This window comes from Cyanistes caeruleus, chromosome 7 (genome assembly GCF_971803275.1).
Source record: "Cyanistes caeruleus chromosome 7, bCyaCae1.hap1.1, whole genome shotgun sequence".
Classification (NCBI taxonomy): domain Eukaryota; kingdom Metazoa; phylum Chordata; class Aves; order Passeriformes; family Paridae; genus Cyanistes; species Cyanistes caeruleus.
Window position 1 is genome coordinate 25,959,926 of NC_141707.1, and position 17,819 is coordinate 25,977,744.

General features: G+C 44.4%; 1 protein-coding gene across 50 annotated transcripts in view; it reads left to right on the forward strand.

Annotated features, from left to right (window-relative positions):
• CFAP65 (cilia and flagella associated protein 65) overlaps positions 1–17,819 on the forward strand; it is a 31,920-nt gene that overhangs the window by 8,088 nt on the left and 6,013 nt on the right. For 32 of the 50 annotated variants that reach the window (XR_015289036.1, XR_015289041.1, XR_015289034.1 and 29 more), the window contains exons 10-26: positions 675–875; positions 1,290–1,652; positions 2,387–2,524; positions 3,318–3,563; positions 3,992–4,216; positions 4,459–4,611; positions 5,843–6,008; positions 6,567–6,695; positions 7,189–7,414; positions 8,300–8,428; positions 8,710–8,886; positions 9,562–9,628; positions 13,426–13,536; positions 14,309–14,500; positions 15,278–15,436; positions 16,759–16,899; positions 17,341–17,457. Coding sequence is in view for 25 of the 50 variants with exons in the window: in XM_023931158.2 (XP_023786926.2) it covers positions 675–875; positions 1,290–1,652; positions 2,387–2,524; positions 3,318–3,563; positions 3,992–4,216; positions 4,459–4,611; positions 5,843–6,008; positions 6,567–6,695; positions 7,189–7,414; positions 8,300–8,428; positions 8,710–8,886; positions 9,562–9,628; positions 13,426–13,536; positions 14,309–14,500; positions 15,278–15,436; positions 16,759–16,899; positions 17,341–17,457 (2,940 nt within the window). In the remaining 25 variants the exon portion in view is untranslated. The remainder of the gene's footprint in view (positions 1–674; positions 876–1,289; positions 1,653–2,386; positions 2,525–3,317; positions 3,564–3,991; positions 4,217–4,458; positions 4,612–5,842; positions 6,009–6,566; positions 6,696–7,188; positions 7,415–8,299; positions 8,429–8,709; positions 8,887–9,561; positions 9,629–13,425; positions 13,537–14,308; positions 14,501–15,277; positions 15,437–16,758; positions 16,900–17,340; positions 17,458–17,819) is intronic. The other 18 variants (XR_015289043.1, XR_015289029.1, XR_015289024.1 and 15 more) reach the window with 3 other exon arrangements.

A 17,819-nucleotide genomic window follows, 5' to 3' on the forward strand; every position in this document is an offset into this window, starting at 1 on the left:
TGCACCAGCTTCATTGCCCTTCTCTGGACACACTTCAGCCCCTCAATGTTTTTCTTGTACTGAGGGGCCCAAAACTGAACGTAGTAGTCAAGACATAGTCTCACAAGTGCTGAGTACAAGGGGACAACCACTGCCCCAGTCCTGATGGCCACACTATTTTTGATACAAGCCAGGATGCTCTTGACCTTCTTGGCCACCCAAGCCATCAGAAGGCATGTTCAGCTGTTGTCAGACATCATCCACTGGTGCTTTTCTGATGAGCAGCTTTCCAACCACTCTGCCCCAAGCTTGTAATGCTGTCTGGGGTTATTGTGTCTCAAGTGCAAGACCTGCACTCTTTTTTGAGCAGAATCCCCATGGTGCAGGTTCCTATCAGCAACAGGACGTGGACTGTCAGTAATGCCTATGGATAGGGTGAGGTGCATCCTTAGTGATCTTGTCCATTTAGGTCTCTGTCCTAACTTTAGTTTCATAGCTATTCACTGAGTGCCTTCAATTTTCACTCCAGTTTCAAGAAAGTTCTTGTCTCACATCAAGACATATAGTAAATGACAGCCTAAAACTGCAGATGCTAAGCCTTTCCCAGGCATAGTTTTGGAAGTGAGATACTAGTATAATGTAACTCTTAAAGCAATCACAGGACAGTTTGTTTATTCTGTCTTGTGTTTTCCCAGGAACCCATGTATGTGGACTTTTTTGGTACCTGCCATTCAGATACAGCTAAACCAGTCACCCTTCAGGAAAGACACCTCTCCTGGTACCGAACCAACATGGTGAGGGGACTGACCTTCTACCCTCCTGATATCCTGAGTATGATGCTGAAGGATGGGAAGTTGCAGAGGGATGAAAAGGGAGCCCTCATGCTGCCCCCTGAGGTATGAGCTGCCCCCCCTGGAATCTAAGACACTTCTCTATATATCCTGGGTATCTGTCATACAGAAGACAGATCTAGAAGGGCTTGCTAGTGACAGACTGATTTCTTTAGTATTTCTGCTGTTGATGTTCCCAGCACACACCAACACTATCTTTGTCAGCTGGCTTTTACCCTAACTCAGCCACAAAGCTTCTTTCTGGCTTTAACTCAATCATGGGGTTATATTTTGCTTGATCTTCAGTTTCAGATTGAGGCTTACAAACAGAAGCCTCCTTGAAGCCTACACTTTGAGCTGTCCTAGGAACTCTTACTGAAATGCATCTTGGATGCCTTCTTGCTCATGAAGACAATCAGTGCCTGGTGTCTCCCAGAGGCGAACTTTCCCTGCTCACACTGAGATATTTCCATCCTGTAGATTTCTGAGGACCAGCCGCCCAAGGAATACTTTGAACCCAATGCTATGACTGAATATTTCTACGATGGTGTAAGCAGTGACCTGGCCTCATTTCCTGTTCATGTTAGTGTCAGCCCCAGAGAGCATGATTTTGGATGTTGCATACTACCACACAAGGCAGAACCTCTTTCTCTCTGTGTGACCAACCATACCAAAGGAAGTATCATTGTTGCCTGGACTCCAAACCATGGCAGTGCCTTCCAAGTGCACCCCAAAATCTGTGATATGCCACCACTGAAGTCTTCAACCTTCCGTGTCTTTTGCAAGCCCACTCAGCTCAACAGTCTTTATGCAGCAGAGCTGGAAGGTTTTGCTGTTTACAAGGTTAGTAGGAATTACTAAGATCAGAGATGACCTAGCAAGCAACTGTTTGCAGAATAAAGTATTTTGGGGGGGTTAAAATTCAGTTTAAATCCTTAATTTTGAATTTGGCTAGCTAGCATCTCTATTAACTATTTTGGCCACTGCTTTGATACACTGTTGGGTTAAAGTTTCTCTTTCGTCTGTATCCTGGCAGAGAAATTACAGAAACAAGTCACAGCTCATGCATGTGCACAGTACACTTGCTCTTACCCCTAGGGAATATGAAGCATGGTACACCTCACTGAAGAGGAAATTACTATGAATTATTGCACTATTAGTGTAGATGTGAGCCTGCACAAGAATGGTTATTGTGACCTGGGTGATGGGCAATAACTTGGTCTTAGTGCCCTCAGCAGCTTTACTTGTGGAGGGCCAGATACAGTCGCTCTTCTCCCAAGTGACATAGAATTCACATTGCACGAGTCTGCAGTTACAGGAGATTTAGCACCCAGAAATATCCTGGTAAGTAAAACTTAGCATTTACAAGTCTCTCTCTCTCTCTCTTTGTTTCTCATCTGGTACTGGTCAGTCCTTCTTCCCTGAAAATGTCAGTTCTTTAGCCCCAGGCATGTCATTGAACAAGCAGCTTCTTGACCATGTACACTTGGTTTCTTCCAACTCAGATTAATCTGTGATTCTGGGAAGTTCTTGCCACACTCCCTGCACACACTGTGCTGTCCCTTGTATGTCTGCAGGTGATGAGACACTACACCAACATTGAGAATGATGCCACCATCTGTCCATCATGGTGCCTGACTGTGAGGCTGAGAGCACACACATATGAAGCAAAACAGGAGCACTTCATTCCACAGTACATCCTGGATGTCCCCAAAGTGTGTAATAGATTTGCCTCTGGATCTTTGCAGAGACACTCAGTGTTTGTCTGAATTCTTTACTTTGTCTCCCATGGCACTGAGATGTGTCTTTGGTGGTTTCTGATAGTGTGGAGGCTTTTGCTGTGGTAGTAGTATGTAGTACACTGTTTCTTCTGCATTAGCTTCCTAGCCTCCACCATGTCAGATGTACTGACCATCTCATTAGCTCTGCGAGAAAAGCTGTTGGGATCAACTTCCTTGCTGTCTAGGTGGACCTAGACATTAATAAGGGTGTTCAGCTCCCTCCCAGGAGCCTCAAAAACTCTGCATGCACTTGGGCAAACAAAATCCTCACGAAGGAGAAGTGGTTGTAAGATAGAGGGGAAGGTTCTCTTGAAAATCTCTTATAAAATCTCCTCAGCTAATCTAAGCCATGCAGCCTTTATTTGATATGCATGAAGTGGAGCAAATTCTAGCTTGGTGGAATTCTTCATCCAGGATGTCACTATTTATGCAGAAACTGCAGGCAGCAGCAAGCAGTTCACTTACTGGATGGGCATAAAGCATGGCATGATGGAAAATAGCTTCACCAGTCCCATGAGCCCATGAGGGCCACTGTGGGAAGGGAAAAGACAATAATTTGTGAGCCCTTGGGTGGTTTAATTTCTTTCCTTGAAAAGAAACAGTTAAAAAGTTCTCCATAGTCTCAGGATAGTGCTTATTGGAACCTGGAATTGAATATAGTGAAAACTTTTTCTTTAAGCTGTTTTTTAACCCAGTGAAAACAACCCTTCTTACTTATCTCCACCAGACTTTTCCTCCTGTGGTTTGTGATACTGATAGCTACTGCAGCATGCTGTTGTGCAACACAAGCACCTCTTTGATAACCTTCAGTGTGGGCCAAACTGCCTGTCCCTCTGTTTTGGTCAAGCCCAGCTCAGGACATATCATTCCAGGAGGCCACCAGATTTTCTTTCTCTCCACTCACCCAGTTAACACAGTCTTCCAGAAGCATGCCCTGCCTTTGGAGCTGAACTCTTACCCTGCATACACCAAGGTAAGGAGAGGGAAGATGGTGAGCAAAGTTTTGTTCCCTTGTAGTCTTCCGTTTTCACGGTGGCTTGCACTGTGATGCCTATTACATCTCCTAATGGTTAGTTAATATTTTGCTCTTTGGAAATAGGAATGAAAGAATATTTTCAACATTTAATATGGAGTCAGCATTGCAGAAATAAGGCCTTTGTGGTGCCAAATATCCCATACCCCTTGTTCCTTGCATTTCCATGTCTTAGAATACACTATATTATGCTAAGGGCCTGACTTGACACTAGAGCCTAAAGCCCTTCCCCTCCTTATTAAGATCCAGTTTGCTCTTGCTTCTTTCTTGGAAGGAGCAACATCTTTGGTTGAGCAACATCTCTGGTTCCTCCAGAGGTAGCTGAAACTAGTAGCTAATTTCTGTTACTTTCTCTGTTAATTCCACAGGAGATTGTTCTCCAGAGTTGTGGGCAATCCCTTCTTTTGCTCTTAGAAGGTGATGGAAATCTCTACTTCAAGCCTCTCCATATAGGGACCTCCTCTAAACGAATGTACACCATTAAAAACTGCACAAGGCTGCCCGTAGTTTTCACATGGAAGATCCATCAGTCTGACAGTAAGGTTCTGTCTGTCAGCCCCACTGAAGGGGTCCTCCAGCCCTATGAAGCCATGGTAAGTTCAAGTTCTACCAAAGCTGTAGTTTTTTCTCTACAATACAGCCTCAACCTGGCTTTGAATATCTGGATGTTCATTCCCAGTGTGAATCTTTGACACAGATGGAGGTGGTATGTCTGTAGGGAACTAGGTTAGCTGTAATAGAGGAAGGGACTGTGCATTAAATGCAGTTGTTGAGGTGTTTGGGTTTATCTCTGGACTGGAGCTCCTATGAATACTTTTCCCTCTTGTGATTGCAGGCTCAGGCATGGACTTTTACTCCTGACAAGGAAACCAAGTATGTGCTGCGAGCTATGGTGTTTGTGAGATGGAAAAGCCCAGACCCTGCATCTTCCAAAGGTGTCCATTATGTCTTACGGGTCATTGGAGAAGGGGCATTGGGCACCATGAGGGTAAGGAACAGGGGCCCACTGAGTAGTGCTAGAGGGGACTAGGGTGGGATGGGGGTCTTGGACTTTCCCTTTTTGCACAATCTGTAGTGAAGGCAGCCAATAAGGATTTCACAGAAAAATTCCCAAACACCATTTTCAGTGTAAATGACAGTACTCATTCTAGTGGCCTAATGGCAACATGTTGTAATCATCCTGCCAGTTCAAATATGACCTTAAAAAATCGTCTGGGATTGCTCTGTTCCAGCCTAAACCAAGCAAACCATTTGGCTCCTTTGGAATCATGGTTCTCTCTTCTTGTTCTGTCTGCTCTCCTTCCCTATTTGTTTTGCTGTTAGGCTGATTTGTAAGTGCAATGGATCTTTTAAAGTGATATAGCACCTCCACCTGGCTTTCCTCCTGTTATCTACAGGTCTGTGAAGCCACTTTCTTTTTAGTCAGGTTTCTTAATGAACCAGAGATAAATAAAATAATACTTTGTAAGTCATTGTCCCATGTCAGTCATGTTGATTGATGGGTGCTTAGTCATTTTAAATTGTATGTGAGTGCACAGCTGGCCAAAAGAGAAGGGGACTCTTTAAGCAGTCACAAAAGGGCTAGCAAATATCTCTCAGCCTTGGCCCAAGTGCAGTTGGCCAGCTAGTGTTCTCACAGCCCTGGGTATGCTACATCCTACCCAGCAACCAGCCTAAAAAAACAGTAGGAGAAAACATTTGGAAGAGGGATTGAGTCCCTTGCAGACCTGTTTCACATTTTATCATGCTCCAACTACCTGAAAGGAGTTTGTAGGAAAGTGGGTGTTGGTCTCTTCTCCTGAATAATAAGGCAAGAGTAAATTACTTAAAATTTTGCCAGGGGAGGTTTAGATTGGATATTTGGAGAAATTTCTTCAGGAAAGGGGTTGTCACTCATTGGAATGGCTGCCCAGTTAAGTGGTTGAGTCATCATTCCTGGAAGTATTTAAAAGACATGTAGACGTGGTACTCAGGGACATGGTTTAGCGGTGGACTTGGCAGTATGAGGTCAATGGTTGGACTCAGTGATCTTAGAGATCTTTTCTAACCTTAACAATTCTATCTCCCAGGGCATGCCAGGTCCTACACAAAGCAGGGAGTCCTTTGCACTGCACTGCATGTGCCAAGGGATCAGCGTGTGGTGAGATAAGTGGTGGCTGCATTCAACCACTACGCTTGACATGTTAAAGTGACCTCAGCATGGTGGGTTTGTATTCCAGGCACAAAAGGAGCATCTGGACCTTGGAAATATTCTAGTTGGTGATCAAAAAAGTTGCAGCATTGTACTGCTAAATGATGGGATCTGTAACCTGAATTACATCCTCAGTGTGGAACAACTCATCACAGGGCCCTGTGACCCCGAGGAGGTCCGCAGCGATCCACTGGGTACTGTAAAGGAATTAGCATGGGACAGGACCTTAGTTTTCTCCTCTTTTCTCCAAAAATCAATCTAGAATTAACATGGAGGTTGGACTGCTTGCTGGCTGGCTTGCACTGATTCTCAAACCTTAAGTTGTCTGCTCCTTTGCATAGGAAATGACTTTTCCATCTTTCTGGAAAAAGCATTATCCAGAGGTCTGACAATTGAAGTTAGACCAATCTGAACCTTGAAATAAGATATAATTACCCAGCAGAAAAGGAAGTTAAATGAAGGACCTCATCAGAAGAAATGGTGGAGCTCAGCTCTTAGCTGCCTTTCTAGAGGATCTCTGGTTGGGAAGTTCCCTGTTCTTTACTGGTCAGAGGCAATCTGGGTACTCCTAATGAGATGCCTACAGTTGTAGTCTGGGAATCCCAAATTCATCACCTGAAGCTAATCCTAACAATTAGGCAAGGGGTGGCAGTGGCTAGAGTGCAGGTAGACTTAGTGATCTGTGTGTCACAACATGTGTGGTGTAAGAGACAATAATGCCAAGAGCTTATGCCACCTCTTGTATCCCACAGCTCTAGAGCTGGAACACTCTGGAGGAACAATCCCCGCAAGATCAAAAGCTTTTGTCCAAATAAAAGTAAGGCCAGCCCGTCGGCTACATTACACCTGGTCAATCAAATATGCTATTTGCACACCCAGAGGTGAGATGGATGTTTTGGGATGTTCAGAAGTGGGGGATGGTGTTTGTAAAAGAAGAGACTAGCAAGACAAGACTTTTCAGCTTTGAAGGTGAAAGATGTAAAATCATATGAATGATAGGGAGAAGACAAGATATAAATGTTTATGATTTTTTCAGTGTGAAAACAAGGGACACTTTATAAAATGATTAGGCTGTAGGCTTAAATCAAAAGAGGGTGTTTTCACATAGTGCAAAACTAAATTGTAAAAATACACTATTGAAAAGGATCACATTCATAGTCTTTTGGGGATGTCTAAATGCAGGAATCAAGATACAACTAGAAGTGGGTGGTTTAGGGGTTTTGAGAGGCTGCCAAAGAAAAGAATTTATACAGGCCAATTCTTCCTTTCTTTGTTCTGGTAGGGCCTCTTTCCCCTTTGCTGCAATCAAAATGACCCAGGCATCCGCCCCTTAGTGGTGCATGACTACTTTTTGGTGTTTCTTTCTCTCCCAAGCTGCAGATCTTACAAGCACAAAAGAGGAGCAGCAGCCCCTCTGCTGCATTGTAGCGGCAGGCGTCTACCCAACTTTACGCATCACAGATGCTTGTACAACAGGGGTTGCCAGCAGTATCAGCAAGTTGCACCTCTGGAAGCTCTTCTCCTTGGATGCACTGAATGAATTCTTGGAGCGAGACCCAACTCCTGGCGAGCTCACCTACAAAGTTCCCACAAGGCACAGGTGAGATGAGGAAATGGTTCAGAGGATTTTTGAGTTCCTTGCATGAGCCAGACAGATTGGCATGTGTTGTAGCTCCCTGCTGTGTGTCACCCTGTTATTCCATCCTAACTGTTGCAGGCAGTTGCTCCTCTCCACTTTTGTGCTTGGGCTTCCTTGAAAGGAGCCATAGAAACAGAGAATAATTTAACTGCAATGGACCTCCAAAAGTCTCTGGTGTAGCCCCTTGCTCAAAGCAGGGACATACAGATAAGGTTGCCCAGGGCCTTACCCAGCTCACTGCTGAGTATCTCTGAGGATGGAGAAACCACAGCTTGTCTGAACTCCTGTTTAACCATTTCCATGGTAAAACCTTTTTCTTAGTAACTTATCAGAATATCTAGTATTGCAACTTGTGCAGTTGCTGTCCATGAACCCTGGCTTCATAAGGCTGAACAAATCCAGGTCTCTTTGTCATCCTTGTAATCACAGAATGGTTTGAATTCAAAGGGACCTTAAAGATATCTAGTTCCAACACTTCTGCCATAGGCAGAGGTGCCTTCACTAGACCAAGTGCTTGGAGCCCCATCCAATCTGGCCAATGTGCTTCAGCCCTCAGCCATTTTAGTGGCCCTCCATTGGGCCTGCTCCAGTATGTCAGTGACTTCCTTACACTAGGGAGCTAAAGAGACTTCAGGCTAAGCAGAACTCTTTTATGTCACTCACTCTCATTAGACATACATGAAAGATTTTTAAAAGAAAACCAGAAGGTCTGCCTTATGCCCAGTATCCTTGCTCTCAAAAGGGCCAAGAACATAAGGTCAGACAAGAATTATAAGGAAGGCAGCCAGTGTAGAATGACCCTTCTTCCTGTTTCAGTTTAATATCTTCTTTCTCTCCTGTGAGCAGCACATGCTTGATCCCTCCAGTGTATACCCCTCTCCTGCTGGATTTTGACTTTGGGTCTGCTCCAGTGGGCTCAGAGCCTACCATTGTGATGCTTCTGCTGGAGAACAAGGGTGTCATACCTGTGGACTGGTAAGCAGTGCTCGATGGAGCTCAGCGTTTTTGGAGGTCTGGAAGTGCTCAAAGGGCTGTGAGAAATTTTCAGATTAGTAGGGTGGGTTTTGTAGGTACAGCTGCAGCTGAGATCTGTTGGTGAGTCTGGGAGGGGAAGCAATTGGTGGGAGCTGCATATCAGACCTGATGAAATGTGATGTAGCCACCAGCTGGGCTAAGCCTATTTGGATTGAATATGCTGACCGTAGCCTTGGGGAAGTTGCATATCCTTGTTGCTGACCAGTTGATTGGTTCCCTAGGGCCTTCTTGTTTCCTTCTGATCAGAAGATGGACATGGAACGCTGGGCAGAAGATGCTGACTTTACCCCCCAGGAGCTGCACCAGATGAGAATTCAGGATAACCAGCTCTTCAGTGTTTCCCCAAAGTCAGGAACACTTCTTCCAGGGCAGGATAAATCTGTCCAGCTCTCACACAGGTGATGACAAGTACCTGTTCTTCAGAGCTTCATGCTGCGTGCCAGAACATCACATGCCATCAGTCCCCTGAGTTTCCATGCCAGATTTTCCTTCCTCATCACATGTTCCTCAGCAGAGGCTGGACAAGTAAAATGTTCCTGAGCATGTCCAGTTTCTGGACCCCACAGAACTTGTTTTCCTCAGGAGAATGTTTTCATGTCCTTTAACACTGCAGAGCAAAAGGTGTTTAGTGTGACATGCTGAGGACACTGGTCTGCCTTGACCTGACAGTTGAGGAAATGAACAAGATGCTGCACTTCCTGTGCTTTTGATTATGTACTGATGTTTTTATTTTTGTCATCAGCTAGAGCTGCTAGCCCTTGTGTGCCTGTAAAAGGAATGAAAAAAGCTGAACACTTTCCCTTTCAAAGCAGACTGTATCTGAGAAGTACTGGTATTTTGTTGGCCTAGAAACTTGCATCCCTAAATAGGTGTATGACTAAAATCAACAGTGTATCACTCATTCCCACCCAAACACAACTGGGTCCCCCCACACCTCCCCCAGGCCCTTACGCAACAGTGACTCTTTAGCTGGGAAGTGAATTGTCTCTAATGTTCTCTGTTACTCTGACTCTATCATCCTGGACACAAGGTTGATTTCTACTGTTTTCCTCTCTCTCCTCTTTCACTGTTAGACATGATTTCATTGGCACTGATCGCCTCCCTGTCCTGCTGAAAATTTCCTATGGCCATGAGATTCTGGTAAGGTAGCAAGTGTCCCTTCCTTCCATTTGCAGAACAACAACAGGTAGGAACTGAATTAAGAGGTGTTTTCCCCAGAAGCTGCACAGTGTACAGGGGGATGTGGCCTTCCCCTGGAATTTGCACTAGCCAGTCAGTAACAGAGGACCAAGCAGAGACATAGAAACAGTGTTCTGACAAACTTGTGGTTCCATCACAGAGTAATGTGGGCAGTGCACTGGCAGAATGGCCCTTGGGTGTTGCATGTGCTGTGTTCTTCAGCAAGAGGACTATTATTTATTTATTATTAACCTTTGTATTTTATTAATGGTCTTAGTGCAGAATTGCTTCTTCCTTCAAGACAACTCCAAGTCCAGAACAGCCTTCCTAGGTTTTATAGTCCCAATATGTTTTTACTCTGTTTTTCACTCTGGTGTAACTCATGGTCAGGATTCCTGTGCATGCTTCCCCTCATTTAATATGTCTCACTGTGAGTTGTTCCATGCAGTTCCTGGAGTTCAGATCTGCAGCCTATCCTGCTTCTCTCCTATGCAGCTTTCCATCTCATGGAATCTCTCCATCTCATCAATCCTCCATACTCTTCAACCCCTTAGGAATGTGCTTTTCTCCAAATATACCACCTGCTGTGATGGTAGTTTGGGAATGCACAGGGTGGCAGCATCTTCCAGCAACATCTTCCAGTGTCAGCTTCTTCCCCAAGCCCAGAAGATACTCCCTGGGTTCCTGGTTGGCTGCAGCCTTTGTCCACCCACTTATTTCTCTTACCAATGGTAGAGGAGGTTCTTATTCTTCCTGCTTCGCTGCTTTCTAAAGCATCCCAGAGCTGATCTGTGGTGTGTTTTCCCTGAGCATCTCCTCAGGCTTGGAACTAATTTCTCTCTCTCCCCCTCTCTCAAACTGTCAGTTAGAGTCAGTCACCTTGTGCTCTGCCAGGCACCGCTCATGCCCGGCTGAGCCTTCCTGTCTGTCTCTGAAGTTTCCTATGAGACCATTGTGTTCACACATCTCTTTTATTTTTCTTTTCTTTCAGGACTGTTGTCAGCTGAAAATCCAGCCCTTTGACCAAGCTGTTCAAACACTGGCTTAACTGTGCCTTCCCTCAAAGCCCTTGGACAGGCTCCCTGTGCTCTGCCTGCCTGGCACAATCCTGAGAGTGACTGTGAGCCTTTCACCAGTTGGCCAGTGAGGGGAGAGGCTTTGGAGCACCGAAGCCTGTAGGCCATACATCCTTTCTTGCCATATAGCTGGTGGCTTTGGTGGCTACCAGAGGCCACCACCCTCCCTCATGCTGTCACTGCAGAAGGGGCTAGAAAAGTGTGGGATGTCCCAGGGAAGGAAAGATCCCATGGTGCCTTTGAGCTCTGGAAATAGGAGCTGTAGAAGCCAGTCCAAGGACAAGGAGCAGTGCAGGTGATTGCAGCCTACAGAGATACAGTGCCACTACTGAAATGCTGATATTGGAAAGTAGGAGTGGGAGATGTTTCTTCTGCAGAGAGGGCAGCTGAGGGACTCAACACAGCATGCCTGCTTTCCTTGCAGTGATGGCACGAAGCACACAGAGTTTCTAGCTTCTGTGGCAAAAACTGCTCTAAGTGTGCTAACATTCCAGGGGTGAGCAAATCCTCACCTGTGATTCTGGTGAAATGTGCAGAACATATCTAACATTAAGGGAAGCAAATGCTCTAATGTTACCCCAGAAGCTGGAAATTTCAGAAAGCAACAATAAACAGAGGAGACCATTGGGCTGGGGTGTTGCTTTGTCAAATTCCAAATTACTTGGCTTCAGAGCCTTGGGGTTAGCCACATGCAAGCCAATGCCTGTTTTTCCTTTGGGTTTAAATTCACTTCTGTGATGACTTTACCTACATGGATAGATTTTGACCTCCTGCTCCTCTGTTTCCCCAACTTAATTTTCAGGAGAAGCTTCTTCTCTGTCATTCCTATTCAGTGGCCAATTTTTAGTTCTCTGATGATTTATATGTACTCTAAAGGACCCAAACTGATTTCCCATTGGCAATTTCTTCTGGCTGTAGGAGGAGACATCTGTAGGGCTTGTTTATTACCCAATTCCTCGTGCACAGTGAAACAAGGCCTCCCACTGCCTAATGCTTTCACATATTGTCCTTTGCCTTTTCACCCGTAAGACTGCTTGTTCTCAGAGCTCTGAGATCATTTAGTCTGGCAGAATTTTCAGCCCCCCAGCAGTTTTAGTAGGAAAAGCCCAGCCAGCTGCATCTGTTGCAGGCTGAGGTAGGCTGGTTCACAGAACTCCTTGGAGAGAAGGGCTGGATCCCAAGAAGAATCCCTGAGCACACAGGTTTTGTAAACTGCGAGTGTTTGTACTTTACTTCATAGCTGCTAGTTAGGTTCTGTGAGATATTATCACCTGCATCATGTGTTCTCCAGGCAGCTGTCCTCCCTGGGGAATCTGGCATCCCTCTTATGCTCTTAAGTCTTCACTGTGGGATGAAGTCAATGCACTCTGGGAGAATTGATTGGAACAGGTCTTCACTTTTCTCCATTTGTCTCTCTTTAACTGATAATCCTCTAAATGTCATATCCTGTGTCAAATGGAAACTGATTACAGTTTTTCCTGAGCAGTTGTGGTCTGTTGGAATGCAAGCTGGCTTTTTGACTGGGAGCTATGTAAATAGGTGTTTTCCATTTTCCTGGGAGGTTCCTATCCCTTTTTCCCTTGAAGTTTGAAAGGAAAGTTTTTGTCTTTCTCCTACTCTCACTTCATCAGGAAAGCTGTGGTTCTCAGGAGGCTGATTACTCATGTAGTGCTTTGAAAAGATCCCATGCAGGACCTTGCCAACATTTTATTTCTAGTTCTTTCTTCCTTCTCATTTTGCTTATAGATCTGGACTGGAGTGGGTTGTGTAAAAGGAGTTGTCATTCTCTGTTCTTTTTTAAGCAGCCGATACATTATCTCCTGCAGGTGTCTATCTTTACAAATATTTTCTGTATTTTACACATATATTTGAAAAATAGCCATGCTTCAGGCTTAACTTCCTGTGAATTGCAGCAACTTGTCTCCTGTTTTCCCACACAGAGACATTACTGGGTGACTGCTTTGCAGCCTCTACCCCAAAGCAGACAGTTCAGGGGTACTTTGGGGTGATCCTGCAGAAAACAGTGCATCATCAGTGCATCTTCAGCCTGATTGTGGTTTTCTCAAAATGCAGGAGCCTGTATGAATGCAAAATCCTTTCTATGAAATAGCTCTGTAAATCTCTTCATTTTGCTTGGAGTGCCTGCTGGCTGCTTTGCCAACAGGATACTGTTGATCATCACTTGATCTCTTAAAGTTCAGCTGGGATCTTCTTGCTTTTGGACGTGCTTCTACCTTTTGGACTGCTAGATACATTCTTGGAGCACTCTAGAGGACATCCAGGTGGTCCTTTCCAAGAGGAGGCCATTACTTACCTAAATCCTGTCTTTCCAAAGTATTTGCCTGTCATGGCCACACACTTTCCTATGTGCAGTCCAGGTACTTTCATTCATGGAAGATTTCGACCACATGTTTGCACAGAGAAGCACTGATGTTGATGTCTGGCATAGCAGAAACAAAAGTACAGTCTTTCTGATACAGGAAGAGAACCTTTCAGAGAAAATCTGGAGTAGGTTTTTCATCTCCTTGATTTTTTTTCTTAGGACATGCTATCCTGGTATTACCAATTTAAGTTTGTAATTGTGTGGCCTTCAGTTTGCAAAGTACTTCAGAATCCTTGTGTAATTGTTAGTGATGGGACCAAGGCCCTGTGAGAAAGTGACTGCATTTCTTTGCACTGTAGCTGACCTTCAGCGGTGTGACAGTGGAACACGACCAGCGGTACGTTCATTTTGCATCCACTAAGCACCTCTTCACACCCATTGCTGTTGGACGCTCCCACCCCCCCACACAGGTGAGCATCTTGGAGCCAAACCCAGCAGCAGGTGTAGGGAAGGAGCTAGTACTAGTGTATCCCAAGGACAGGCAGTGTCTGAGGCAATTCTCAGAAAATGGAATGGCCTTCATTGGAAAGCATCTCAGGAGAACTTTGAGGATAGTTCAAGGCAGTGTCTGGAAATAGCTGCTGGGACAGCAGCAGGAAAAGTACTTTCACCATCTTCAGTTTGACTCTAATGAGAATGCTTATGAGAGATGTTGGGTTGTTCACTTATTCTCTTGCACTGGATCTGAGTGAAAACTTGCCTAGCTGCTCCAAGTACTCTGGAAATAAATCCTGATTATCTTTTTAGTAAATTAATTTAACTTCCTTAAACACTTATTCAGCAAAAAGGCAGCTTTGATTCTGTTCTGCCTAATTTACTTGGGAAATGAACAAGTCTGAATTGAATTAAGAGCACTTTAATACAAGTGGTTTTGCATTTTAAGTAATCCGCTTAAAATGTGATCCCTTTAGCTAATCTGTATTAATTTTCCTCTAGTGTGAAGTGGCAGGACACCATTTGGAGAGGCACTTTAGTTATCAATGTACGTGTGTGGTGATAAACCTTTAGCACAGCTGCCTATCAGAGCCTCAGTGTTAAATCTTGACACTATGAGGTCTCCTCATTCTTAGGAGATAAGCTGATTAATTAAATATTAATGCTTATCAGCATCCTCTGGGGAAGTGTTAAATAGTTTAACTTGTACCTGGTATAATAAGCACTGCTCTTTCTGACTCACTTCAGATTTATAAACTTTACAATGGTGGCTCCATGCCTGTGACATTTGAGGTTCAGTTGGACAACATTGTGAAGATACAAGAGAAGAATTTTCAGCATCCTGTGTTTGTCTGCCTGACTCCTAGAGGAGAAATACCCCCTGGTGAAACAGGCCACATTGAGTGGATCTTCTCACCACTGGAAGCTAAAACATACATGGTAACATTTTCACGACTGAAAGAAACAGATTCTGTTGTTGATCTAAAATTCTTTAAAATTCTTTTAAAATTCTTTTAAAATTCTTTTAAAATTCTTACTGATGGTTGGTCCATGTGATGCTACAACTGAATTCAGCTCTGTGCCTCAAAGAAGCAAAGAGTCTTGAGAGAAAATGAGTGGCTGGTCTGGTCTGGAAATGGAGCAGATAAATTTGTGTCATAAGTTTTTTCTTCCCAAGAAGAGATATCTTCCACTGCCAGAGTCATCCCAGTATATATTTTTCAAGGATCAATCAGTAACTGGGGATATCAGTAGTATTGGTTCAGATTTGTGGTTCATTGTTTGCCTCCAAAAATTCCCACCAAAGAGACTGAAGTCAGTGTCTTCTATCATTGCAGTGTATGCTGCTGCAAATCTCTGAAAAAAGCTTTCCCAAAGACCTCTGTCCTGGGCAGGCAGGCAAGGCCAGAGCTGTAGCACTTGCTTCAGTCCGTGGTGAATGCATGGATAAATAAATAAATTTAACTTTAAAACTCGAACCTTTGCTCCAAGAGGGAGTCTCCATCTATCTCATACTGTAACTGGCTAATTGACTATTTAACCAGCTTTCCCGGGCTAACAAGAAAGGCCAAGGCCTGAAAGAGCAAAAGAGACTGGATTTGTCTTTATCCATGCATGGGGTGTGTTTAGACCAGTCCATTAGCAAGTGTGCTAGCTTACTGCACATCTCTCCCAAATATGACTCTGGACTTAAAACTTTTATCTTGTCTGAGGCAGGTTGACATTCTCATCAACATCCTGGAGGGTGACTCGACCCAGATTACTTTCCAGGGAGTAGGCTTCAATCCAAATATTGTAGGAGAGGCTGCCACATCCAGCCAATTTTTTTCTTCTGCAGTCATTCCAGGTTCTGCCAAACTAACTGTGCCTGGGCAGGTAAGTCCAAGTGTGGGATATGAACAATATGATCAGTCCAGAAATGTGTGACAGAGATTGAAATATACAAGTGATCCCATCTTGCAGTAGCCTGTGTTGCCAGAGCATTCCTTTGCCATGAGATAGAACAAGATATTTCCCTTCCAGCAGGTGATCAAGAGCTTAACTCATGGAAGCCAAAAGGTGTTTCCCTTCCAGCTTGTCACTTCCATAGCCATTAGAACAAAGCTTAGTTTGGGTTTGTTCATGTACTGAACAAATTGTTTCTTAGAAGTTACCTCCCATCACAGCTGCCTTTCTTCTGTGCAGTTACAACACCTTTTTCTTTGCTAAATCATTCTCAAAAAGATCATTGTACTCCTACCATACTCTGGCAGGGCTTGGCTGCCACCATTTCTCAGCCAAACTCAGGTGATTCATAACTGAATGCTGACTGCAGGATGGTCACCTATTCAGGCACATGCAGAGGAATGCACTTGTTTGACGTGCCACTGGCTCAGCAGGGGTTTGTCTGGCCTGGCTAGAGCTGGCCTGCGCCTGGACAATCTGTTGTTAAATTCATCCACACATCCAAGTGCAGTGAATGAGCACTACACAGCAGCAGCAGATGCTTTCTCCTGGCAGGTAAAGGATTCAACCTGTGTGACATTAGCATGCCTTCCTTGGAGCCAGCCACAGCTCCTCATGCTCTTTCACTTCCAGCAGGGCAATCATATTCCTGAGAACAGCAAAGAGAAGATGATTGAACACTGTCTCAGGCTGACAATGAAGATGGCATTCTCCAAGGCTCTGTTGTCTGAAATCAAGTTTCTTTTTCTAATGATTACTGTACTTAACCAGAGATTGCATTGTGCCTGGAGAATGGGGCAAACTAGTACCATAGTAGTAACAGGATGTATTAGGGATCAATTTCCTAAAACTCACAGTCACGTTGATAGGGATTTTGCACAAGCACACATCTCATGTTTCTCAGCTGGCATAAGAAAAGGCCTGGACTGCAAGTGCTGCAGAGAAAATTGGGATGTTACTGCTCCTCTGTGCTCCTGAGAGCCTTTCCTGTCCAGCAGCAGTGTTATGTCTTATTCATTGCTCACTCAATCCCACTGCAACACAGCTGGCCTTTTGATGTAAAGTCATTGTAACCAGAGCAAAATTGAGAGAATTGTTACATCCTTTCAAGTTGTTATAGTAAAGATACCTGGATAATTTTATCTGTAAATTGCTTGACAACTTAGAGATGACTGTATGATTCCCCTTCCCCAATGGCTAGGTCCCATCTTCCCTCCCTGCTGTTCCTCCTGGTTTCTCCTTGCTTCCTGCAGGCAGCCACCTTGTCCCATCACAGGATTTGCCTTGGAAATATCCCTGACTGCACCAAAGCTGGTCGACTTGTCTTTCTGAACAATATCTTGAAGAGCAAGGCAGTGGTGTTTTCCTGGCAGATAAGCTCCTGTAAAGAGAAGGTGAGTCCTCGTTGATTTACAGCCTTCCTGCCCATATCTATTATGCCATGAAAGGACCTTACAGCTCCATTTTCAACAAGACACTCAATTCTAGAGAATTGGCTTTCTACTAGATGATGAAAGGAAAAGTGAAGGCAAGGGTTAGGGCAGGGGGAGCAACTGGAATTCAGAGGGAAATCTGAAGACTTTGATGGGGTTATATGAAGCTGGAGCTACAAAATGTGATAACAAACCTCAGGACTCTGACCACCAGCAGAGGCATGTTTGTTCTTAGAATATATTAACTGCATCTCTCTTGTGCCACATACCTCTGAGAAGGAGAGGTGTGTTCCCTACAAAGACAAAGCACACAGGAAGGTCCCAGGACAGTGAAATAGCTCCTCTGGGTTTTTCTCTTTTTTTAAAAAAAAATTTGTTTTCCTCCCCCAACCCTACACCCAGGTGTTGGAGATTTCTCCAGAGTCAGGGATTGCACAGCCTGGAGAGAGTATCCCCTGCTTCATCACACTGAAACCTACAAGGAATCCCTCCTTCTGCAGGATAAATTTGGTGTGTGAGGTGAGACCCAAGAGGTACCTGTGTATTACCATGACCTGAGCACATTACTGTGGTTCACAAATGGCTGACCCCAACAGTCAGCTGCCTACTGCTTCCAGCTGAAGGAATCCTTCTATGATACACACCTCTCCTTCCTGAAGACACATAGCTTCATCCTTCCTGATGCTTTAAACATCCTTTTGTCTGTGTGACTCACTAGATGAAGTATAATTGTGCAATGTATAGCTTTGGGAGGGGAACCCAGCTGCTAAAAGTGATGGTTTGAATGGGAATGGCTTTCTGTGAATGCCAAAGACTTGATATCTGTAAAAAACAAGTCTTGCTGCTTTAATATTACTGGGGGCACAGACTAAAAGTAGTGT